This window comes from Rana temporaria, chromosome 3 (genome assembly GCF_905171775.1).
Source record: "Rana temporaria chromosome 3, aRanTem1.1, whole genome shotgun sequence".
Taxonomy (NCBI): Eukaryota; Metazoa; Chordata; class Amphibia; order Anura; family Ranidae; genus Rana; species Rana temporaria.
This window is the reverse complement of record NC_053491.1, coordinates 399,008,345-399,033,627: the sequence shown is the minus strand read 5'-3', so window position 1 is coordinate 399,033,627 and position 25,283 is coordinate 399,008,345. Positions and strand designations below refer to the sequence as shown.

Sequence of the window (25,283 nt, the reverse complement as noted above, 5' to 3'; positions counted from 1 at the left end):
CTAACCCCAGCTTGTTCAATTAAGCCTGGTAATAAAACCTAGAAGCTCATTGTTTTGTATGCATAAGTGAGCCTGATTTTGTGCTTTCTAGCTTTAGTAAATAAACCCTATTGTGTACTTAAAAGTGGGGTATGCCTGTAATCATTGTCAGCGTGGAACAGGAAGTGTGTTATGGGCAGGATGCCCAAGAGAAAATAAAGCAAACATGAAAACAGTCATTGCATTTAAGAACTTGTAATCTGCAATACATTACATTTTTATTTTTAGGTTGAGAAAAGCTTGAATATCATGCAACTTGGGCCATATACTAATGTGGTCATCAGTAATACTACTTTGCAGTTTGCATACATTTTTGATATAGCACATATAACTGAAATTTGCCAGTCTTATTGGACTCTCTGGGCCAGATCCACAAAAGGGATACGCCGGCGTATCTACTGATACGCCGTCGTATCCCTGTTTCTATCTATGCGACTGATTCACAGAATCAGTTACGCATAGATATTCCTAAGATCTGGCAGGTGTAATAGTTTTACACTATTTATTAGTGATCACCATTAAATCCAAGCTCCACAGATCTCTTCCACAGAGAACTTTCCAGATGCAGCTTGTGAATGGCCGGGCTGTCCTCGGATTGTCGGCTGGCTCCTGCCCTCAGTACAGGCTGAAGTCCCCCCGTGCTGTGCGGAGTTAGTGTCACTGCTCATCACGCTGCATCTTTCTGAAGAATGTGTTGAGTTGCTGAGGAGGGTGTGGAGGGGGCCGGAGAGAAGGAGGGAAAGAAGGAAGGCTGGGGAAATCCCCTTATCTCCCCCAGAACTCTATGGTATTGAGGAGAGTACAGGAGGTGCTGGGTGAGATCTTGAGATTTTCACAAGCTGCATCTGGAAAGTTCTCTGTGGAAGAGATCTGTGGAGCTTGGATTTAATGGTGATCACTAATGAATGGAGAGTTCCCTCAGTGGGATATCGCTAGTTGAAGATAACCATTTGGGCTGCTGCTGGATCTGATTTTTACGCTATATACTTACTGAATTCTGGTAAGAGTCAGTATTATCTGTGGTGGAGGTCTCCTGTTTGTTCTGAACACAGCGTGGTTGTCATCACTGTTACCTGAAATCCTTTCATCACTACACCTGTGGACTGCTTTAAAACCTCTTGGCTTGCCTAGATTGTCAATCTGTGAATATCAACTGCAGAGACATTTACGATATCCAGTAGTCATTCACAATTTATACTCACAGCATTGGTGGTTTTTACCATCATATATTGAACCGTTTCTAATTTATTGTTTGTTAGTCACTGGTGGTTCATTATATTACTTTAAATTAGCGCGACTTCCTTTTTCTATTATGTTTGTTTTGTGCTGTATGGCACACTTAAGACGCGGCTGATAAAAATACTTTTTTGCACTTTAGATTGGGTCTGCGCAACAATATTTATTTTTTCAATAGTTTTACACTGTCGGATCTTAGGATGCAGTACCTTGGCCGCCGCTGGGGGCATTTCTCGTCGAAATTCCGCGTTGGGTATGCAAATTAGCACTTACGGAGATCCACGAAGCAGTTTCCCTTCGTGAAGTCTCCGTAAGTTGTTAGTTTGCAAACGCAAAATTAGGGCTACTTTTACAAAGTGTAAAGTTAGTACACCATGTAAAAGTAGACCCTTCTTTCCCACGATGCTGTCAAATTTTTTTTTAATTTTTTTTTTTTTCCGCCGCATCTCTTTTTTTTCCCGACGCAAATTTTTTTTACCCGGCGCGATTCACAAAACTCGGCGTAACGTAACTTTGCGCAAAGCACGTTGGGAAAATCACGTCGGGAGCATGCGCAGTACATGCGGCGCGGGAGCGCGCATAATTTAAATGGGACTCGCCCCATTAGATTGGGCACGCCTTGCGCCGGACAGATTTAAATTACACAGCCGAAAATTTCTAGGTAAGTGCTTTGTGGATCGGGCACTTAGGTAGAAATTTTGCCTGTCAGGCATAAAGGAATGAAGATTGGCGATGTGAGGTGAGGCAATGGCACAGTGAGGCAATGGCACGGTGAGGCAATGGCACAGTGAGGTGAGGCGAGGCAATGGCATGGTGAGGAAATGGCACAGTGAGGTGAGGCAATGGCACAGTGAGGTGAGGCAATGGCACAGTGAGGTGAGGTAATGGCACGGAGATGCAATGGCACAGTGAGGTGAGGCAATGGCACAGTGAGGTGAGGCAATGGCACAGTGAGGTGAGGTAATGGCATGGTGAGGCAATGGCACAGTGAGGTGAGGCAATGGCACAGTGAGGGGGGGAAGGGGGTCGTCTTATACGGTGAGTATATCCCAAAACCAACATTTAGCTGGAAAATTAGGGAGTCGTCTTATACGCCCAGTCGCCTTATACGCCGCCAAATACGGTAATGCTACCCAATAATTTTAATGCATAGACCCAACTTGCCAATTTTGGTGATTATGATGGGTCCTCTGGTGATGCATACTATATGGACTGGATCTTGAAAAAATTGTGAATGTTACTATTAACAGCTTACCCAAGTGTCAGTTAAACTACGTCATTGCTAAATCAGTATCAGCCCCACTGGCAAACGTGCTCTGTTGTCAAAGATAAAGTGAGAATATATTTTTTGCCTGATAAGGGCCAGCAATAGGATGCTTACTTCAGATCCCTACTGTCGGCTGTTAAATGACTACACTGTAACCACTGGAACCCTTAGTTTCATCAACCAGAATATGGGCCTCATTTAAGAGTGCCAAACACAACCAGATTCTCCATTGCTACAGTCAATAATACAAATAATGTTTACAGTTATAGGTGTGATCTATTATTATGTTCATGTAATTAATTTGTATATATAGTTCTTTTATGTTAATATTAACTTTTCTATATCCCTTTTAGGCTAACAGGTCTCGTGACTTGGGAGCTCAAGTTTATTGTGTAGGAGTGAAAGACTTCAATGAGACACAGGTAATATGTTTATTGCATTGAAAGAATCAGAAATAGATAAACTTGATGATCCTGATATTATTACTACTGATCCTGATATTATTATTAGAGAAATTATGCTATGTTATGATATCATGCATTTATTAAGATCATTTATTGGTAAATATTTTTATTTTTTTTAGTATATATTATTTTTACGCATAATTTGGAAATTAAAACTAGCGCCCACTTAAAGTGGTTCTAAAGGCTTAAAGTTTTTTTTACCTGATTGTTTTCTCTGCATTAAGGAAAAAAAAACTTCTATGATCAGCTTCCCCAGGCAACCCCTAAAAACTTACCTGGCTGCTCTTTTGATCCAGTGCTTTGCCCATCTGCAGCAGCACTGCTCTCTCTCCCTCTGCCCACAGGACACAGGGGCAGCTGCGGGAGTAGGGGCTGTCAATCAAATCCTGTGAGGTGTGTCTATAGACGCATGCCAGCACAAGTGCCCACTCCCCAATAGCACACAGCTTGCTATGGGGGCATTTAGAATAGAATAGGAGCAGACAGCAAAGGCGTGGGATCGCAGAAGAGGAGGGAAGATATTGCTCTCTACCATTGCACAGAGCAGGTAAGTAGAGCATCTGAAAAAAAAATGTTAAAGTCAGCAGCTACAAATACTGTAGCTGCTGACTTTTAATATAAGAACAGTAACCTGTACAGGGCTCCCGCAATGTCTGCACCCCAAGCTGATTCGTCCATGGGCTTTGGCTGCAGGCGCCGGCATTGCAAGTAAGCTTTCAGGCTTCACAGCCAGTCTCCTACTGCGCATATGCGAGTTGTGCTGCGCTTTCTGAATGGTTCCGCAATCTTCTGAGACACACACAGGTCCCAGAATGCAACAGGGGGAAGGAAGAGGGGTCGAATATGTTGTAGATCGCTGCTGTGCGTGCCGTGCAGTGATCTTATCTGGAAGTGGGAGCGGGTACCTGTCAAAAGCAGGTAAACGCCCCCCCTCAAAAGTGACAAATGTGGCAGTGAAAGGGGGGGGGGGTGTACGAACAAGCAGAGCTTCGCCTTTTGTGTGGCGCTCCGCTTTAAGTCTCAAAGCAGGTTTGTTTTGGCACTTTTTGGGGAAAGGAGAGTGGGTACCTGGCTTTGACAGGTACCCGCTCCCACTTCTGGTTGGATCCCATGGCTAGACACGTACAATTCGTTTCATTACGAATGCATATGAAAAAAAATTGTCAGAAAGAACAAAAACAAGAAAGAAAAAAGATCTGAAAGAACAAAAATCCGGAAGAACGAAAAACAAATCAACCTGCGAGTTTAAAGGGTCACTAAAGGAATTTTTTTTAGCTAAATAGCTTCCTTTACCGTACTGCAGTCCTGGTTTCATGTCCTCATTGTTCGTTTTTGCTCTGATGTTGCTGTAATTCTCCTCTGTTTTGGACACTTCCTGGTTGTCTGTTTCCTGATCACCACAGTACTGGGAGATTTTAGTTTCGTTTTCAAACCAATATTGCTCTATGGCACTGTCCAGCACAGATACAGCATAACATGCTAAAACGAAATTAAATGCAAAAACAAAATTAAAAAACTACAGGTACATTATATGATTGATTTTTATCTATTTTTAATCGTTTTTAAAAGGAATCAGTTAACTATTATGTCTCTATACCCTGTAAACAGTCATTTCAGCAAAACATTTTTTTTCCTTTAGTGACCCTTTAACAAATCTATTACATTTGGATAATTTTTTTTCGTATTTTCTATTATAATTACATTTCTACCTATTAAAGTTTGTATTATTATTTATTATTAGAAACTATTATATACTATTAAATTATAGGTAAAATAGCTGATCAGTAATTATTCTATTCAGGTCTCTACGCCATAGCAGTTAATTTGGGATAGATTAGATTTAAATTTTTATTGGACTTTCCTTTCAAATTTGACTAGTAACTGTTAGTGAACGTAACGAATATGAATGCATCCGAAGTAAGGAATGATCCAAAGTAACGAATGCCAATCATAACGAAAGATCCGATAAACGAAATTTAAAAAACGTATGAAACGAGAACAAAGCTAAACAAATTTTTTGGTAGTGCACATGTCTTCCCGCAGCAATCTGAGTGGAAGATTGACCCCTCCTCTTACCCTCACAGTCTCCTAGGACACATCCCAGGTCCCGGAAAGCTGCGGGACTGCTTACAAAGTGTAGCGTGGCTTGTGCATGCGCAGTGGGAAGCTGGCTGTGAAGCCGCAAGCAGTCACAGTCGGCTTTCCAAAGTAAACATGTCGGTGCCCTCACCCAAAGGTGGCTGAAGAGTAAGGACAGCGCTGGATCCCTAGACAGGTAAGTATTCTAATATTAATATTCAGCAGCTACGGTATTTGTAGCTGCTGAGTTTTAATTTTTGACTGCTAGGGTGAAGAAACGCTTTAAGGTAACATACTGTATGTGACTTTTCTACTATCTTTGTTCATGTTATTAGAACTGAAGTTTATTATTATAAAACTATCTAGAGTGCATTCAGGACTAGACTAAAAAAACATGATTATACAGAATATTTTGTTGCTACAGTTGGATTCTTTGTCTGTTATAACATTCTTTCTTTTTCCTCCCGCGGGGACTCAAGCTGGCACGAATAGCTGACAGCAGAGACCATGTCTTCCCTGTAAATGGGGGCTTTGAAGCACTTCATGATATCATAGGCTCAGTAAGTACTATATAGTCTTTACAAACACTTAGAGAAAAGCAGATGGAATGAATTTTTAATCTCCCATGTCCTCTCATAAGAACAGATTGATCTGAGAAATTCATCAAATAATTATATTATTCAATTACATGCTTTTCATCCATGTCCTTATGCATTATCTTGAAACAGTACATTGTTATAAATGAACTGTTGTGCATACTCATCTTACTGCAACCTTATGCCTAGTACACACGAGAGGATTTATCCAAATACTTTTGGTAATAAAGTGTATGTTTTGCAATGGACAATTATGATGCAGAACAAGGGGGAGAGTTACTAAAGCTGGTTATACACAAGGAAAATTTCGAACTAAAATTTGTTTGAAAATTCTTGGGAAAATACTCAAAACATTTGAATAACTTTTAAAAGTAGTTCAAGATTTTGTTTGCTTTTAAATCGGAAGTAAATCCATAAATTTAACCGTTTCAAAAACGGTTACATTTCCGGCACATGCCGGGAATGTAGCTGTCACATTGGATGTGCTCTCAACCAAACTTTCAAACCATCCAATGGCTGGTGTCATAACTGATCACATGTGCAGCATTATGGCAGTTGAAGATTAAAACAGAGGCCAAGATGGCAGCTTCCTTGGATGAAAACGATAGGAGGGTTTACTTCCACTTTAACATTCTGGAATGAATAGACTTTACTAGTTATTTCCTTAGAATTTGAAAGAACTTAAAGTAACGGGATGTCGTGACGCGCTGTGTGCGCCGTCGTTTAGCATGTCAATCAATTGGCATGTCAATAGGAACGCCCACTCCCGCGGGATTCCCTACCCGGAAGCCGCGGTGAATTCCACGGCTAAACGCTATCTACGGAAAAGAATAAAAAAAGGTCAGTGTCATTTTATATGCACAACTGGGCTGGATGCAGTGTTTTTATAGGGTAAACCTCCACTTTAAACTGAAAACTTCCCAAATTAGATGAAAATTCAAGAGAAAGAAAAAAGAAAGTTAGAGATAAAGTGAAAGCAACAGAATGCCCAGTAGAGGCATTCTATGGAACTGGAACAATCTGAGCATGAATTAAATAAGATGGAAAATTTCCAGATGAGAAAGAGATTAAAGATTCAAGCTTGATGAGAGATGCAGGGATGTATGCTAACAGATCATATACATATCACTACTGGAGCAGAAATGTCAGTATTACTCTATCTAAAGAGGTTAGGAAATAACCCTAAAAAATTGCAGTCTCAGGAAATATAATTAAAGTCTCAGGAAATATAATTAAAGTCTCAGGAAATATAATTAAAGTTGCATTTGTGTGTCAGCGATGAACTTTGAAGAAAACTTCTGTTTTATACATGACCCTGGCACATTATCTCATGACTGGGTCACATAGCCTATTCATCCTCAGTTATTTGGTGTATGTATTCTAAACTCAACCTAACAACACCATACTATGTGGTAAATGTTAAAGGAGAAGTACAGGCAAAGCTTCTTTCGCTGTACTTCACCTGTGAATCAGAGGAGTGCAGTTTGTTTTGTACTCCTGTGACCTGTTTTCAGCAGACAGCAGGCTAGAGCCCGCTGTCAGCTGACGTCACAGAGCTGGTCCAGGCTTGGGAAAGATTGCAACCATATGTTCGGGACCCACCCACATGCCTGGACTGGCACCCGGCTCAGCCTCTCAGCAAACCGCTGAGAGCCTGAGCAGGCTGCTCCCGCCCCCTCCATAGCCCAGCGCTCTAGTGAGTGTGGGTAGGGGGGGGCAAAGCAGAGAGACGCTGGAAGACCGTCACCAGCTCTCTGCTCATGGAGATGATGGGGGATAGATGAAGCATTCATCTAGGTAAAGTATGATTAAAAAAAAAACATAAAACTTGTTGCTGCAGATCAGAAACAGCTCAAGAGCTAAAACTCAATTTCTGAATGTAATATGCAGTTCTATTTTCCACACTAAGGCAGCGTACACACGTCGGACAAAACCCATTAAAATGGACCGAGGTTCAGTTTCATCGGTCCAAACCGACCGTGTGTATAGCCCATCGGTCTGTTGTCCTTCAGTCCAAAATTTTAAAACATGCTTTAAAATCGAACCGATGGCCCGCTGCCTGATCGGTCCAAACCGATGGTTAGTACAGAAAGCATCGGTTCAAAACCCGCGCATGCTCAGAATCAAGTCAACGCATGCTTGGAAGCATTGAACTTCGTTTTATTCAGCACGTCGTGTGTTTGACCGCGTCACCGCGTTCTGAACCGATCGGCTTTTGGAATGATGGTGTGTACGCACATCAGACCATCAGGCCACTTCAGCGGTGAACCGATGGAAATGGCCCGTCGGACCATTCTCATCGGTTTGGAACGACTGTGTGTACGCGGCCTTAGGGTTTATAGACATAAATCACCCAAACAAGATTTTTCAATGATGGTAGCCCAGTCGTAATTGGATTAATTAGGGGATTTTTCTGCAGTAATATGCATATCTGTTCATTCTAATACTATGGCCATACCAAAAGTGTCAAACTTTTACAACTAGGTTCTTTTTTAAATAAGTAGATTAAAGTGGTACTAAAGTCTATTTTTGTACCTTAGCGTATTCTCTGCATTAAGTTAAACCCCCCCAAACTTGGTCCCCTGGACTGAAAAGATTGTTTCCATTACCTACTGTGTCTAGTTATTGTAGATAAGCACTGCCTAGGGGGCTAACAGGGAAATTGTCCCCACATGCCCTGTATTTAAAAAAAAAGCATGACTAGAAAGGAATCCCCTAAAACATGTATCATTTGTAAACACACATCATATCCCAAATATAATGTATATGTATAGTTTAGACTATTTAACACGATGCTGTACAATAAATTCAACAGATTGTAATTGTCATTATGCTAAAGTGGTCAGTGATTGCTGATTGATTGCTGTAGGGTACTGCTCTTTACATATGCAAGATATGTCAGTTACAATGTGTCAGAATTTCTGCTTAATATGAAGACGTCTATGCAAGACTAAGCATGACCATTTCACCTTTGTTTGATCGTTATTATGCATTTAATAAGCATGACTGGATAATTATGAGATGCCAGAAATCTGTCGAGGGAGAAAGAGACTGAGAATTGACTTTAGAAAATTGCTTTAGAGTTGATTATTTAGGAAACCTTTAAAAAATCTTCTTTAATCCCATTTTGATTTGTAATATAATAGTAAATCAGCAGGATCTAAGAAAACAAAAGCTCATCAATTTCTCAGATTGCAGCTTCCATCCCTTAGGCAAGTGCAGAGATTCCGTGCAAATCCAGACATGTGGGTTCAGGCCCTGAGAATAACAACTCACGTCATGACAGACTCTCTCAGTAGTTAAAAATGTTTAAATTGGGTTACTGTGATTCTTATCCATTGCCTTTCTTTATACAATGAAATATACAGTGAATTCAAAGCTAGTAAAAGAAGATAAGACATCAGCTTAAATAAAATAATCTTCTCAAAATGTGTTTACCTTGTTGTATGTGTCATTTGAAACATAAAGGCAGCCATATTTGTTCATCACTATCAGACTCTGCTTATCTATTAATAACATAGTACAGATATGCTGAGCTGACCCCCTAACTGCAAGTCCACAGTACACTATCTGTAGTGTTGCTAAAGAGTAACTCCACTTTTGTGAAAAAAAAAATAGAAAATAAAAAAATATAGGGCCAGATCCTCAAAAGGGATACGCAGGCGGAACTGATGTTCCGCCTGCGTATCCCTGTTTCTAACTATGGAACTGATCCTCAAAAGGCTTTTTCCAAAGTTAGGCAGAAAATCTGACATGTGTAAGACACTTACACGGTCAGATCTTAGGATGCAGTACCGCATCCGCCGCTGGGGGCATTTCTCATTGAAATGCAGCTTTGAGTATGCAAATGAGGACTTAAGCAGATCCACAACGCTTTTCATCATTGTGATTTCTGCGTAAGTTCCGATTTGCTTGCACAAAACTAGGGCTGGTTTTACAATGTGGAAAATTAGTCACACCTTGTAAAGGCCCATTCAAGCAACGGCATTTGGTATGCATTCCTGAGGGAGAACTCCACGGCAATTTGTAAATTCAAAACCGGCATGGGTTCCCCCCCCAGGAGCATACCAGGCCCTTAGGTCTGGTATGGGTTGTAAGGAGACCCCCCCTACGCCGAAAATTCGACGTAGGGGGTCCCCCTACAATCCATACCAGACCCGTATCCAAAGCACGCTACCCGGCCGGTCAGGAAAGGGAGTGGGGACGAGCGAGCGCCCCCCCCTCCTGAGCCGTGCCAGGCCGCATGCCCTCAACATGGGGGGGTTGGGTGCTCTGGGGCAGGGGGGCGCACTGCGGGCCCCCCCACCCCAGAGCACCCTGTCCCCATGTTGATGAGGACTGGACCTCTTCCCGACAACCCTTGCCGTTGGTTGTCGGGGTCTGCGGGCGGGGGCTTATCGGAATCTGGGAGTCCCCTCAAATAAGGGGGCCCCCAGATACCGGCCCCCCACCCTAAGTGAATGGATATGGGGTACATCGTACCCCTACCCATTCACCTGGAGGCAAAAAGTTAAAGTTATTAAACACACAACACAAGGGTTTTTAAAATAATTTATTAGTCTGCTCCGGAGGCCCCCCCTGTCTTCTTTATTAGCTCTAATACCAGGGGGGGCTTCTTCTTCCGCTCTCCGGGGGTCTTCTCCGCTCTCCGGGGGGGGCTTCTTCTTCCGCTCTCCGGGGGGGGTCTTCTCCGCTCTCCGGGGGTCTTCTTCTATCTTCGCCGCTCTCCGCTGTTGACTCGGCGAACCCCGGTTCTTCTGCAGCTGTCCGGTGCCTTCTCCTTCAGCGCTGGCTGCCTGCTATCTTCGTGTGTTAGCTCAATTACTAACAGGCAGCCAGCGCGGTCTTCTGTGACGTCACCTTCTTCTCTTCTGTTCTTCTCCCCTCTTCCGATGTTGACACGTCGCCTCTTGTCACTGCAATGATGGAAGCGCGCCTTGCATCCCATTTATATAGGCATCACCGTCCCATCATGCTCCGGTAGGTGCCCACGTGGTGGGTGCACGTGGGTACCTGCCGGAGCATGATGGGTTGTCGGGAAGAGGTCCTGTCCTCATCAACATGGGGACAGGGTGCTCTGGGGTGGGGGGGCCCGCAGTGCACCCCCCTGCCCCAGAGCACCCAACCCCCCCATGTTGAGGGCATGCGGCCTGGCATGGCTCAGGAGGGGGGGGCGCTCGCTCGTCCCCACTCCCTTTCCTGACCGGCCGGGTAGCGTGCTTTGGATACGGGTCTGGTATGGATTGTAGGGGGACCCCCTACGTCGAATTTTCGGCGTAGGGGGGGTCTCCTTACAACCCATACCAGACCTAAGGGCCTGGTATGCTCCTGGGGGGGAACCCATGCCGTTTTTTTCTTTGAAAATTGGCATGGAGTTCTCCCTCTCAGGAATGCATGCCGAGCGACGCTGTCATTTTTTTTTATAATTATTTGTTTTCCCGGCGCGTATATTTTTTTTCACCCGTCGCAACTTTAGTGTCCCGTCGCAATCCACAAAGCCCGGCGTCAATTACGTTCGCGCGCTGCACGTCGGGAAAATTACGTCACACGCATGCGCAGTACGGCCGGCGCGGGAGCGCGCCTCATTTAAATTTTAAACGGAGAGGAGGACCGCCTTGCGACGGAGGCACTTAAGTTACACGGCGTGTAATTTCTAGGTAAGTGCTTTGTGGATCAGGCACTTAGGTAGAAATTTTAAGTCAGTGTAACTTAACTGCTGAAAGTTAAGTTAGGCAGCTTTTTTGGGAATCTGGCCCATAGTGTGTACAATTGCGATCCAAGTCATATTGTAATTGAATGTTGTTAAAAATGACCTTTCCTTTTCTATCTGCAGCACTGTAATTTTCTGCAAAATGTAATATGGCTACCTGGAGGTGTTCTGTACACAGAATGTATACAGAACGCCACCCAACAACATAATTTCCTGCTTATGTGATTGGCTCGCTGATTTTCCCAGAAGTCTGCACTAAGATACAAGTCAGATTTCAGGCACCCCCTGCAACAAAAATGCTCTTTTTGGTAAGACACTCCCAAAAAGGAAATTATGTCTAAAGGGATGCAGATCCTGCAATTTTCCTCATTAGAGACCTGCAGGTACACAGCTGATTGATAATTAAGAAACCACTCCCATTTTTTTTTATTTTTTTTTATCAGATCTTTTTATTTTGTACACTGAGACAATACAGCCAAGTTATACAAACACAATCCCATTAAACAAAGCACAACCCCAAAAAAAAGAAAAAAAAAAAAACACCCCACCTCAAAAAACACACCCCCCCCCTTGTCCCCTAGCCCCCACCCTGCTCTTGGAGTATATATATGAAAAAAAAGAACAAAAAAAAAAACAGTATTAAATATTACAAAGTACATAGTACAGATTCGTTTACATGATACCTAGGTCATGGACTGAAGCCATCTTGACCAGATAGCATCAAACTTACTCATGGAATTCCTTAGGGAGTATGTAAAGAATAATCATATTGAGATCTGAAATCCACTCAGATATGGTCGGCTAGTAGGCAGAGGTCCACTTAAGAGCAATCTGTCTATGGACTACAAAAAGTGAGCGTCTTATAGTGTTACCAATAGAGGAAGTATAAATGGATGTATTGCAGTAGCCCAGTAGAAATATAAGTGGTTCAACCGGAATGTTAATATCACATAGCCTGTTTAGGGTACCAATCACCTCCACCCAGTATCTTTGAAGCTTTGGACACCGCCAAAAAATATGTATTAGCGTACCTGTATTACCACATTTAGCACAGGTTGGCTCAGATTGCAATCCAATTGCATACCGAAATTGGGGAGTTCTATGTGAAGAATAAAGATCTGTGTCAGTCTGGGTGATGGAGAGAGACACACCCGAGGCGAGGACTGAAGAATATCATCCCAGACCTCCTCGGGAATAGAACCGATATCTTTTTTCCCAACCAGCCCTAGAGCAGATGGGATGGTTCAGTAGGAACCTATCTGACAATATCGTATATGTAGCAGAGGTGAGACCCTTTGTTGACCCTGTTGGCCTCTACTATTTTATCAAGAAAATGGTAGGGGGGGGGAATATCCTAGCAGAAGATGAATTGGGAATGTAAAGCATGTCTTAGTTGAAGGAATTGATAGAACCAATTAGATTGTAGAGAAAACGCTCCCCTTAGATCAGTGGTTCTCAACCTTTTTAGTGCCGTGACCCCTTAATAAAATTTCCCAAGTTGTGGGGACCCCTAACAGTAAAATTATTTTCGTAGCGTGGGTTGTCAGCACCCAAGGCACGACAAGTAATTTGCTTCCCTAACCCATGGACATTTAGCGCTTCCTGAGTCCCTTATACTCGTACAGTATTAAAAACCCTTATGGTAAATTTTGGAATGTACCACTCTTTCTCTTTGTTTTCCTTTCTTTCCCTTTTATCTCTCTCTATTCTAATTTCTTGTTTTATTTCCCCCATCCCTCTCTCTAGCCATCTTGTTCTTTCTCTTATTCTTTCTCTCCATTTGTCTTTGTTCCTCCCCCTCTTTTTGTCTCCCTTCCACGTATTATCTATCTTTATTTTTTCTCTTACTCCTTGGTGGGGGGAGTTGGGATGAGTGGCAGTCCTGGCAGGGAGTTAGGATGAGTGGCAGTGCTGGGGGGGGGGGGGGGGGGGGGGTTGTTCTGATCAGCCAACTTAAGTGCTCCTCACTGTGTCTCCAACTTTGTGGTGTCTCGCAGCAGTGACACCTATGCTGAAATCAGGAGATAGGGTCTCCTCCAGCCCCTCCCACATCACATTCCTCACCAGTCAGCTGACCTCTAGACTCTGTCCCCCACCAAGCCGTGAACTGCGGCGGCTCCAGGAACAGCCCTGCTAGGTGGCCGCAAAAAGGCTGGAAGAGTGGTGTGGGCTTCAGGAACAGCCTAGGATTTGGTGACCCCTGAAAAATCCTCATTCGACCCCCAAGGGGGTCCCGACCCCCAGGTTGAGAACCACTGCCTTAGATCTTCAAAGGATTTAAGTATACCATTCTCGTATAACTGAGCTAGAGTTGTTATTCCTAATTTACCCCATCTCTGAAAGCCTCTAAGGGCCAAAATTTGAGAAAGTCTACCATTTTCCCATATGGGAGTGTATCTGGTAGGATAAGAGACACCAACCACTCCCATTAGATTTTCTTTCCCACATGGACACTGACAAACACACAGGGATTTCTTCAGAATAACAAAAAATAGGAATCTGTAACAAAGTTTCTTAAAATCCGTACATAGATCACCCAGAGGGGAATGTTTTTTTCTTAACAAAAGTGGAGTTACTCTTTAAACATTCACAGTGATCCTTGTAGCCAGAGGTCATATGATATTTGCCTAGGCATTGGGTCACAGGATGAAGGTTGATTATTTTTACATGAAATTCATCAAAATAACTCATGTATTTATTGCTAACATGTGTCCCATCGATTTAAGTAATGTGTGACTTGTAATAATACATACACTGCACACTACCAGTACCCTTTTTGGGCTGTGGAAGGAAAATCACAAAACCGTGCTGATAAAACCTAACACCTTATAAGAAATGTCTGGATGAGTAAATGTGTCTCTTAAAAGAAGTAATGGCTCTGGGAAGTAGACAGGGCTACAATTATAACTCCCGCTTGCACCGTATTTTCAGGAAGTTAAAATCTGGAACTTGGAAAGATTCTTTTTTCCAGGAGATTTTTTTCCTGTGGTATGCAGATTAACAGAAATAAGAGCATACTCTTTCATTACGGCATTTGGCACCTAGTTAAAAGCTGGGGAAGGCTTTTTTGGATGGACTTGAAGGAGATGAAATTCAGAAATCCTTATTTTTTTGTGTTTTGTGAGGGAAATAAAATGTGAAAATATTGTCTATGTTACTTATTTTCCATTTTTGGTATAAATAGTAGGCATATAGAGCTTATTTCCATACAGAGGCAGTTTTGGAACGTTTTCAAAAATTTGGAGGCTGACATTGCCGATCCTTTAAAAAAAACGTAATTCTGTGGCTGTCTTTGCCTTGAATACTGGTGAGACACACTCCCCCTAAACAAGCATGCAACAAAAAAAGTTGTTCTGCATTAGTGGACGGTGTTGAGGTCACTGGATCAACATGACAGCCAGTTACCTAGCAGTTTTCAAATTCTTGTCCAGAAAGGGCAGCCTCTGTATTTCCCAGTACATTGTGACCTTCTGAAAAATTACATTAAGTTAAAAACTACAGTTTGAAAAAATGCATTTACAATGTAAAGTAGTGAGTGTACATCTTGTATAACAGTGTAAATTTGCTGTACCCTTAAAATAACTCAACACACAGCTATTAATGTCTAAACCGCTTGCATCAAAGTGAGTACAACCCTAATTGAAAATGTCCAAATTGGGGCCAAAGTGTCAATATTTTGTGTGGCCACCATTATTTTCCAGCACTGCCTTAACCCTCTTGGGCATGGAGTTCACCAGAGCTTCACAGGTTGCCACTGGAGTCCTCTTCTACCACAATGACATCACAGAGCTGGTGGATGTTAGAGACCTTGCGCTCCTCCACCTTCCCTTTGAGGATGCCCCACAGATGCTCAATAGGGTTTAGGTCTGGAGACATGTCTTATGCCGCGTACACACAGTCGTTTTATGTCTTGTAAAAAAACGTTGTTTTTTCTCATGGAAAAAAACGAATTTTTTCAAACTTCATTTTAAAAAACGACGTTGCCTACACACCATTGTTTTTTCAAAATGCTCTAGCAAAGCGCGGTTACGTTCAGTACGTACGGCGGCACTCTGTTCCATTCAAGCTTGCGTCATAACTTGCTTCTGAGCATGCGCGGGTTTAAAAACATTGTTTTGAAAAACGACATAAAATATTGGAGCATGTTCAAATTTTATTTTTGTCGTTTTTCAGAAGACATAAAACTACGTTTTCCCCACACACGGTCATTTTAAATGACGTTTTTAAAAATGTTGTTTTTTTTCATCACAAAAAACGACCGTGTGTACGCGGCATTGGAGGTGTTATCATGTTGGAATACATGTTGGCATTCATGGTTCTTTCAATGAACTGTAGCTCCCCAGTGCTGGCAGCACTCATGCAGCCCCAGACTTTGACACTCCCACCACCATGCTTGACTGTAGGCAAGACACACTTGTCTTTGTACTCCTCACCTGGTTGCCACCACACACGCTTGACACCATATGAACCAAATAAGTTTATTTTGGTCTCATCAGACCACAGGACATGGTTCCAGTAATCCATGTCCTTAGTCTGCTTGTCTTTAGAAAACTGTTTCTAGGTATTCTTGTACATCATCTTTAGAAAAGGCTTCCTTCTGGGATGACATCCATGCAGACCAATCTAATGCAGTGTGTGGTGTATGGTCTGGACACTGACAGGCTGACCCCCCCCCCCACACACACACACACCCCTTCTGTAGCAATGCTGACAGCACTCATATAACTATTTCCCAAAGACAACCTCTGGATATGACGCTGAGTACGTGCACTCAACTCAAAGGTCGACCATGGTATGGCCTGTTCTAAATGGAACCTGTCCTGTTAAACTGCTGTATGGTCTTGGCCACCATGCTGAAGCTCAGTTTCAGGGTCTTGGCAATCTTCTTATAGCCTAGGCCATCTTTACAGTATGTAGAGCAGCAATTCTTTTTTTTCAGATCCTCAGAGAGTTCTTTGCCATGAGGTACCATGTTGAATTTCCAGTGACCAGTATGAGAGAGTGAGAGTGATAACACCAAATTTAACACACCTGCTTCCCAGTCACACCTGAGACCATGTAACACTAACAAGTCATATGACATTGGGGGGGTGGCTAATTGGCCCAATTTGGACATTTTCGCTTAGGGGCATACTCACTTTTGTTGCCAGCGGTTTAGACATTAATGGCTGTGCGTTGAGTTATTTTGGGGAGACAGCAAATTTACACTGTTATACAAACTGTACACTCACTACTTTACATTGTAGCAAAGTGTAATATTTTTAGTGTTGTCTCATGAAAAGATATAATAAAATGTAGAAGCCGCTAAGTATTGTGGTTCATCCATCACCCTGCCCCAGCCAGGCACACCCTTGTCATTCATCCAGAGACATGAGGCAGTCTTTTTTACGTTTCATTGAGGGAGATTAAACTTGGATAGGGATGGGGACTTATGAGATGCCCATGGAATCAAACATCAATGATTGAGATTTTATATGCATCACATCTTTTCTCCTCCTGCACATCACTTCCTTTCTTCAGAGTTTCTTCACTCTTTACTCCTCTCCCTCTCTTTCCTTCTCCAGACTAACTAGCACTTTAGGCCTGACACTGGCTCAGCCAGGTCCAAAGCAAATGCTCTTTATGGGCAGGGACCGCATACCCCTATGTTGTAGCAAATTGAAAAGTCCCAGTGCTAGCTGTCCCAGTGGCTACTGCTCTCAGTGCCAGCTCTTCAGGCATTGCCAGCCCTCCTGACTGCAGCTGCCTCACTCCACTGCCCATGACAACACCATCCTCCAGACTGGCTCTGCACCCATCCCAGACTGCTCCACATCAGTCCTATTAGGCATGCCTCCCAGTCCTTCCAATGGTGTGCTCACTCACCAGACCCCCTGGCTGCCTCTGTGGAACTCCTGGAAACTTGCCCGGCAGTGTTCTCCTGCTGTCCTCTCTTTCTCCTCCTGTGCCTCCTGTCCAGGACACCTCCCCTTTTTGGAGGGCCCCATCTGCACCCAAGCCCAGGCCCAAGGTCACCACCCCCCACCACTGACACTTCATCCCCATTCTTCTTCCCAATCAACTCCTCCCCAGCTCGACTGACCCTGGGTATTTAAGAAGGCCTGCCCCCTGCCAATCCAAGGAAGTTGGAGGTCCTAGTGATGCCACCTGTGAGTCACCCAGCACTATTTCTGAGCCACTCCCAACCCAGATCATGAAACACACCAGCCAAGCCTGCAAATGTACCTGTCCTAAGAGGGAAAAAAAACACTTTACTTTCCTAGCACACTGGAGGGTGCAACAAAAATATTTATAAAAATGTGAGGGGTGTACTCACTTTTGTGGGATATTTATTTTCATTTAATTATTGCATTTTAGCAGAAAAATACTCAAAAACATCAAAATCAAGCTTTCCATGCATTTCTATGGAACAAAAAACGCTGAATAAAAACGCACCAATCTGCTCCAATCAAACTACAAGAATAAGTCAAGAACTTTTTGAGCTTCAGGCGTTTGGCTTCAGCCGACTTTAGTGGAGATCTAAATCAACTCCATAGCTTGAAGCTTGAAGCTCATAACTCCATTTGGAACTTTGAACTTCAAGCTACACAATGCTGAGGGTGTGAATGGGGCCTAAAGCTCTCTGCTTGTGCACTGATTGCTTATCTATAGAAAAAAAATAAGTGAAGAGACCTGTCTACATCACTAATCCATTATATTTTTATTGAACAGATTCTGAAGATGTCATGTATTGAAATTTTAGCTGTAGAGCCATCCAGTATTTGTGCTGGGGGTAAGTGCATGTAAACACATTGTCACTAAGATTTAATTATTATTGTATTTCTCTTGCATTCGGTAGCACAGAAATAAATGTATGACTAATGGCCCTTACACACAATCCGAATATGGTACGACAGATCGTACAAATTTTTTCTCTTAATAGTCGCAAGTAGAAATTAAATAGGTTATTAAAGTCACAAAAATTCTCGTACGACAGGAAAAAAAATCGGAAGTGCTGTCATGTGTTGTAATGTATTTGTATTGTATTTTCTGGCTACAAGTATACTGACTAAACGAAAATCATACGATCTGACATCGTACAAAGAAAATTGACGTGCTTGTCCGATCAAATAATATCAGATGAACTGCCGTGATCGTCTCTCGAAAGTAGTGTACACACGATCCGAAAATCATATGATTCTTCCTGTTTTCGTCCAATATTCGGATCGTGTGTAGGGGCCATGAGTGTGAACATGTGTGGCAAATTTGCTAAGGATTCATTTCAGTACCATTACGTTTGGTTTCTAAGGGTATAGCAGGAGACAATAACCAGCTGTGTCTGGTATACAAAGCATGCCAGTTCATAAGAGCCAATATAAACCAAAATCCCAATCTAAAAATATCTTAGAAAAATCCATCAGTCACTGGTAGTATATGATTTCATAGAAAACATGTACTGTACTTGCAGGCTCTGACTGTGGCTGGAGTCCAGGACTTTCCAACAACCTGAGCATATGAACCCTTCTGAGTAATGTGATACTAACCAGATTCCCATACTGGCCTTTGTGTACAGTCAAAATGTGTTTTAGTTTTGAAAAGGGAAGCATTAAACCCTACTCTTGTTTTTTTGCCATCTGTGTCCCCTATGGGGAGATCTATCTCACCTATCTGTCCTGGTGACCATGGCACTCTGACAGAAAGTGGTGGAAAATGCAATGTAGAGATTTCTCTAAAACAGAAGGTGTTGGTACATTTCAGGTGGGGGCAACTTCCTAAGAGAAGAATTCCCCTCACTTAGTTAAGATTTCATCTCATTTTCTGTTGTATCTCTGGGAAAAAGTGAGAGGACGGGGGTTGATTTACTGAAGGCAAATAGACTGTCCACTTGCCTTTAGTAAATCTACTCCACAGTCTCCCAAATGTAACACAGGTTGCAAAAAAAAGACAAGCAATGGTTTTTAACTCTTTAAAATAGATAAGATGAAGTCTGATTGGCTGTAATGAACTTTGCACATTGTGTTTTTTCTTTTAAATAAGTCCACTACTAAGAGGAGAATGTAATAACCATGACACTATATTTTATGTGTACTACTCATCTCTCTCATAGAGTCCTTTCAAGTGGTTGTAAGGGGGAATGGATTCAGATACGCACGGAATGTGGACCGGGTCCTTTGCAGCTTCAGGATCAATGACACAAACTCTCTCAGTAAGGTTATATGTTTTCTTGTAGAGGTTGTACATTGCATGGTAAATGGCTGGTTTCCAGGGGTTTCCTGCAATTCTAGTAAAACAAATAGGGCTAGCCAGCATCTGCAGGATGACATTTCTACATTAATTGGAGGTTCCTCTTTCCAAAATGCCCTGTTTTTGTACCTGTGAGGGGATTGGTAAAAAAAAAAAAATGTGTTATTTCTTAGGATAAAGGAAGAGCAAGATATAGAGCTAACCACATACACCACACACTGACATAGATGCAAGCATCTATACACTATGTGGACTTAAGCTTGCCTTGCTCTGTTAGGCCTCGTACACACGACTGAACATGTCTGCTGAAACTGGTCCGCGGACCAGTTTCAGCAGACATGTTCGGTCGTGTGTACGGCCGACCGAACAATTTTCCGGCGGATCGGACAGGTTTCCAGCGGACGAATGTTTCTTAGCATGCTAAGAAACATGTCCTCTGGAAGCCTGTCCGTCTGACATGTTCGGTGGATTCGGCCGAAAGCCCTCGCATGCATCTAAGTGATTTGACGCATGCGTGGCGCGGCCACGTCACCGCGTATCCTGTCCGCGCGGATTTCGGTTTGATGGTGTGTACAACCATCAGACCGAAATCTCCGAGCGGACATGTCCGATGAAAACGGTCCGCGGACCGTTTTCATCGGACATGTCCCATCGTGTGTACGAGGCCTCAGAATTTCAGCCTATTTAAAGGAGCCGATAACAGCGGGAGGCTTCGTCCCCTCAACAAAAGTCAGTTACTCAATCAAATTTTGTCAAAGGAGCCAAGCTGAAAATTGTTGGCACCTGCATCCAATCAGCTGCAAGCATTTTTCGGGTATACTGACAGACAGCGCTCATCCATTCATGCTGTTTGTTTGGGTAGAAGAACCTTTTAGAATTCCTTCAATCAGCCTGCAGGATGAGTAAAAAGAAATTAATGAAGCAATACCTAAACAATTGATTTAATTTATATCTAGTTAGGTAGGTCTTTCCACTAAACAGTTGCTGGTGATTCTAAAGAAGATTATACAATCAGCTGTGACTTGGTTTAACCATTTCCTTAGAAGATTCCTTGAGAGCTTTTTCAGGTACTTCCAGGTACTGGTATGTGACCTGTGGGTGGTACACCCAGCAACTGATGGACAGATTATATCTCCTGGTGGACTGGTACTACCTGTAGTTCCTCTAGTAAAGGGGTATATAATTAGTATTCATGGAGGTCCAGTTGGTAACATTTCTGCACAAGTTTGAATCATTTTTTTCTTCTATGACCCAGGTCTTTCACAACACACCCCCCCTCACGTTAGTGTCCTCAGTCCCCCCTCTCCCATTACAGCCCCCCTTATATCGCAAACACCTTTCACATCAGAGCCCCCCAAAATTACAGCCCCCGCTTACATCACAGCGCCCTTGCAATTACAGACACCCCCCCCTCACACCACAGTCCCCCTTGCAATCACAATCCCCCACATCACAGCCCCCCCTTTTCACATCACAGCCCTTTATATCACAGCTCCCCCCTATCACATCACAGCTCCTCCTTCTCACATCACAGCCTCCCTATATAACATCACAGCCCCCACATCACAGTTTGATTTTCTCACATCACAGCCCCCATATCACAGCTCCCCCTCTTGTATCACAGCTCCCACGTCTCATTTCACAGCCCTTCCCCTCCATATCACATCACAGCTCCCCCTACTCAAATTTACAGCCCCCCATATCACATCACAGCTCTCTATATTACAACTTCTACCTCTCACATCGCAGCTGAACCCACTGCAGGAAAGATGCAGGATGCACGAAAGATTAGAAAATGCTTGTTAATATGAAAGGTTGGGCAGCTGTCATTCCCCCTGTAGACCTTCCGTGCCTCCCACCCTCTTCCTTGCAGGGAGTTCAGCGGCGACGGATGAGTACATTCAGAAGAAGAGTCCACCCTGCCATTCCTCTTGCCCTCTACAATGCTGTAATTTTTAACAGCTTTGGCGGTGGGGGGAGAGGAGTTCACTTAGACTGCTAATTTGTGCGGCCGCGGCCCAGATAGGACTGTCACTCGGTAAGTGTCTGGGCCACGGTCTGCCATTTAGTGATGCCTGCTCTAGGAAAAACTTGTGTCTGTAAGCAAAGAACATTCTGGGCTGCTTGGGCTACTAACTACTGGATGGAAAGCTGATAATGATGATAAAGAAAATAAGTAAAATAACATAGTTTATTAATATTTCTGATGTTTTATATTTACCATTACTAATGAAAGCTTTATCCTCCGTCTATTTTCATGTTGTAGATGAGAAGCCGTTGGTTGTGGAGGACACATATTTACTTTGTCCAGCCCCAGTTCTAGAAGAAGCTGGCATGTAAGTTAATTCATACAGGAATGCATCTCTTAAGTTGCTGATCCATGACAATCATTCAAAAATAGCATTTATGTGTATAAGGAAATAGGTATCTTTAGAAAGCCTTGGGTAGATAACACTGCCTGGTTGGGAAACTGGTTATACAGGTAAAGATAATCTATCCTGGGAGAAATATTGGAAATGTTTGCTATATTTCCATTCTCCACATACTAGTTGCCTGCCTGTTATGCTGGCCCTCTGGCTTAAATACCTTGAGCGATTAATGAAGAAAAAGTATACATCTAACTCCTTCTGATTTTCGTGATTGGCATACTTTTTTCAGATCAGTGACTCAAAAAGTGGTTGTTGTGGAAGTGATTAGTTGGCTTTGGAAAGCCAATAGTCGACCGAAAAAGGTCACATGCCCTCCTGGCTAGGTCATAAAACAACCAACCACACCCTGTACCACACCCTGGCTTGAGTGATTAATGAAGAATAGGTATACATATATTGCCTTCTGACTTTCCTGATTGGCAAACTTGTTCCAGGTCAGTGACTCAGAAAATATTGAAGCCAGAGGATCTGCATATCAACCAGACAACTAACGTATTCACAAGAAGTCCATCAATGGCAGCCATCCCATTTCTCACATTAAAGTTTTAATATTAGGACCATCAAGGCATTTTTAGTAAAGCAAATAAAGTGTAACGGTTGTAATCAAAGTACTGAAATAAACATAAATCAAACTTAGCTGATCTGAGATCATTTACCGTATATACTCGAGTATAAGCCAACCCAAATATAAGCCGAGGCACCTAATTTTACCACAAAAATATGGGAAAACGTATTGACTCGAGTATAAGCCTAGGGCAGTGATGGCGAACCTTGGCACCCCAGATGTTTTGGAACTACATTTCCCATGATGCTCATGCACTCTGCAGTGAAGTTGAGCATCATGGGAAATGTAGTTCCAAAACATCTGGGATGCCAAGGTTCGCCATCACTGGCCTAGGGTTTTCATCTGCATACCTCACTGTGCCTCACTTTGCCTCAATGTGTCCATGTGCCAATGCCTCACTGTGCCCATGCCTCATTGTGTCCATGCCTCACTGAGTCCATGCCTCACTGTGCCCATGACTAGACTTACGTTTAACATGGGAGTATATAGAAGGGGTGCCCAGCTTTGATAAATCAGTGCTCCCCAGCCGTAGGTCCCCCAGACAGAAAACTTTGCACACTTGTAGAGGAAAACTGGGGACCTACGACCAGCCAGTAGTGGGTCCCCAAAGTTACCGGAGAAATTACCGTTTAACATGGGAGTCTATGGAAGGGGTGCCCAACTTTGAAAAATCGGTGCTCCCCGGCCGTATGTCCCCCAGACAACAAACTTTGCACACTTATAGAGGGGCTATATGTGTGCCAAATTTGGGGTCCAGGAGACCTACAGCTGGCCAGTACCAGGTCCCCAAAATCTGGGAGATTAGGCGCAAAAAGATGACTCGAGTATAAGCCGAGGGGGGCATTTTCAGCACAAAAAAATTTGCTGAAAAACTCGGCTTATACTTGAGTATATACGGTAACTGAAATCTGTATGCTTTAAATTGTGGAGCTTTGTACACCATGATTGTGCTTTGTACCGCCATTAATTAATAAGATAACATTTATTGTATATTGTAAACTTAAAGCCGTTGTTTTTCAGCTTACGTGATATTGGGGGCCTCAAGTGTGACCCCTGACATCACCAAAATAAATCCACCTAACATTCAGTGAATGTGATGCTACAGAAAGCTCTCAGTCTCCAGACATGCCAGAAATTATGAACGTGCTATAGGATTTGTTGGAAACTGGAGAAAGCACGTTACAAGAGACAGTCATGATGTAGGAACACGTTACATAAGACTGCTGGAGACCACGGTTGTTACAGCTTCTTTACAAATCAATGTTTCCATATTTATTATTATTTAATATTTCTCTCAGGGAAGTCCGTTATATATGATTGAAGGAAAAAAAAAAAAAAACATTAAAAGAAAAAAGAAATGGACAGCACAAATGATAGTAAGATAGTGTGAAAAAAAAAATCAAAGCATTAACTACTAGAAATGACTGTAAATCAGTCTTTCTCAAACTTTTTACTCTGGGGGCATCTTTAAAATATTTTTTTTAGATTTCGGAGACCCCAGTTAAAAAATGATTATACCTACAACTCATGGTAGATTAGCATCATCAGTTGTAGAAAGTAAATAATAAAAAAAAAGACTAATGAATGCATTGTATCTAAAGTATTTTACACCCAGGGCAGATTATTTTTAACACTCATACCAGCCATGTACAACACAATTATTTTAGTAATAGTTTTAAAATGAAATGTTTATAGATTACAGAACAGAAACAGTACAATTTGTGGTGTCCCCTAACATTAGTGGTCAGTGTAGAAGTGAACCTTTATGCCGCATACACACGATCGGTTAAACCGATGAGAATGGTCTGATGGACAGTTTTCATCGGTCAAAACCGATCGTGTGTGGGCGCCATCGGTTATTTAACCATCGGTTAAAAAAAAGCCAACTTGTTTTAAATTTAACCGAGGGATTCCTAACCGATGGGAAATAAACGATCGTTAGTAGGCACAACCTAGTTAAACCCGGTTAAAAATCCACGCATGCTCAGAATCAAGTCGACGCATGCTTGGAAGCATTGAACTTCATTTTTTCCAGCACGTCGTTGTGTTTTACATCACTGCATTCTGACACAATCGTTTTTTTAACCGATGGTGTGTAGGCGCGACGGACCATGAGTCAGCTTCATCGGTTAACCGATGAAAGCGGTCCATCGGTCCGTTCTCATCGGATGGACTGATCGTGTGTACGCGGCATTAGATTGATGGTCAGTGTAGACAAGAACGCTTACATTGATGGTCAGTGTAGAAGTGACCCCTTACATTGATGGTTAGTGTAGAAATGACCCCTTACATTGATGGTCAGTGTAAAATTGACCTTTTAAATTGATGATTAGTGTAAAAGTGACCCTTAACATTGTTCGTCAGTGTAGAGGTGACACCCTTACATTGATGGTCAGTTTAGAAGTGACCTCTTACATTGATGGTCAGTTTAGAAGTGACCTCTTACATTGATGGTCTGTGTAGAAGTGACCCCCTTATATTGATGGCCAATGTAGAAGTAACCCTTTACATTAATGGTCAGTGTAGAACGAACCCCATCATTAAAAGGGTCGTAAAGGTTCATGTTTTTTTACCTTAATGCATCCCCAGCCCCCCCCTGCTTTACTTACCTGAGCCCGTTGACCTGCTCTGCGTGTCCCTCTGTGTGCTCTTCTCCACACAGTCTCAGCATTGAT

The 25,283-nt window shown here is 42.7% G+C and overlaps 1 protein-coding gene across 1 annotated transcript in view; it reads left to right on the top strand.

Annotated features, from left to right (window-relative positions):
* The window catches only part of ANTXR1 (ANTXR cell adhesion molecule 1), a 267,298-nt gene that overhangs the window by 107,934 nt on the left and 134,081 nt on the right, over positions 1 to 25,283 (top strand). Inside the window, exons 7-11 of the mRNA XM_040345902.1 lie at positions 2,896 to 2,964; positions 5,565 to 5,645; positions 18,103 to 18,163; positions 19,478 to 19,576; positions 21,881 to 21,950. Of these exons, the coding sequence (XP_040201836.1) occupies positions 2,896 to 2,964; positions 5,565 to 5,645; positions 18,103 to 18,163; positions 19,478 to 19,576; positions 21,881 to 21,950 (380 nt within the window). The remainder of the gene's footprint in view (positions 1 to 2,895; positions 2,965 to 5,564; positions 5,646 to 18,102; positions 18,164 to 19,477; positions 19,577 to 21,880; positions 21,951 to 25,283) is intronic.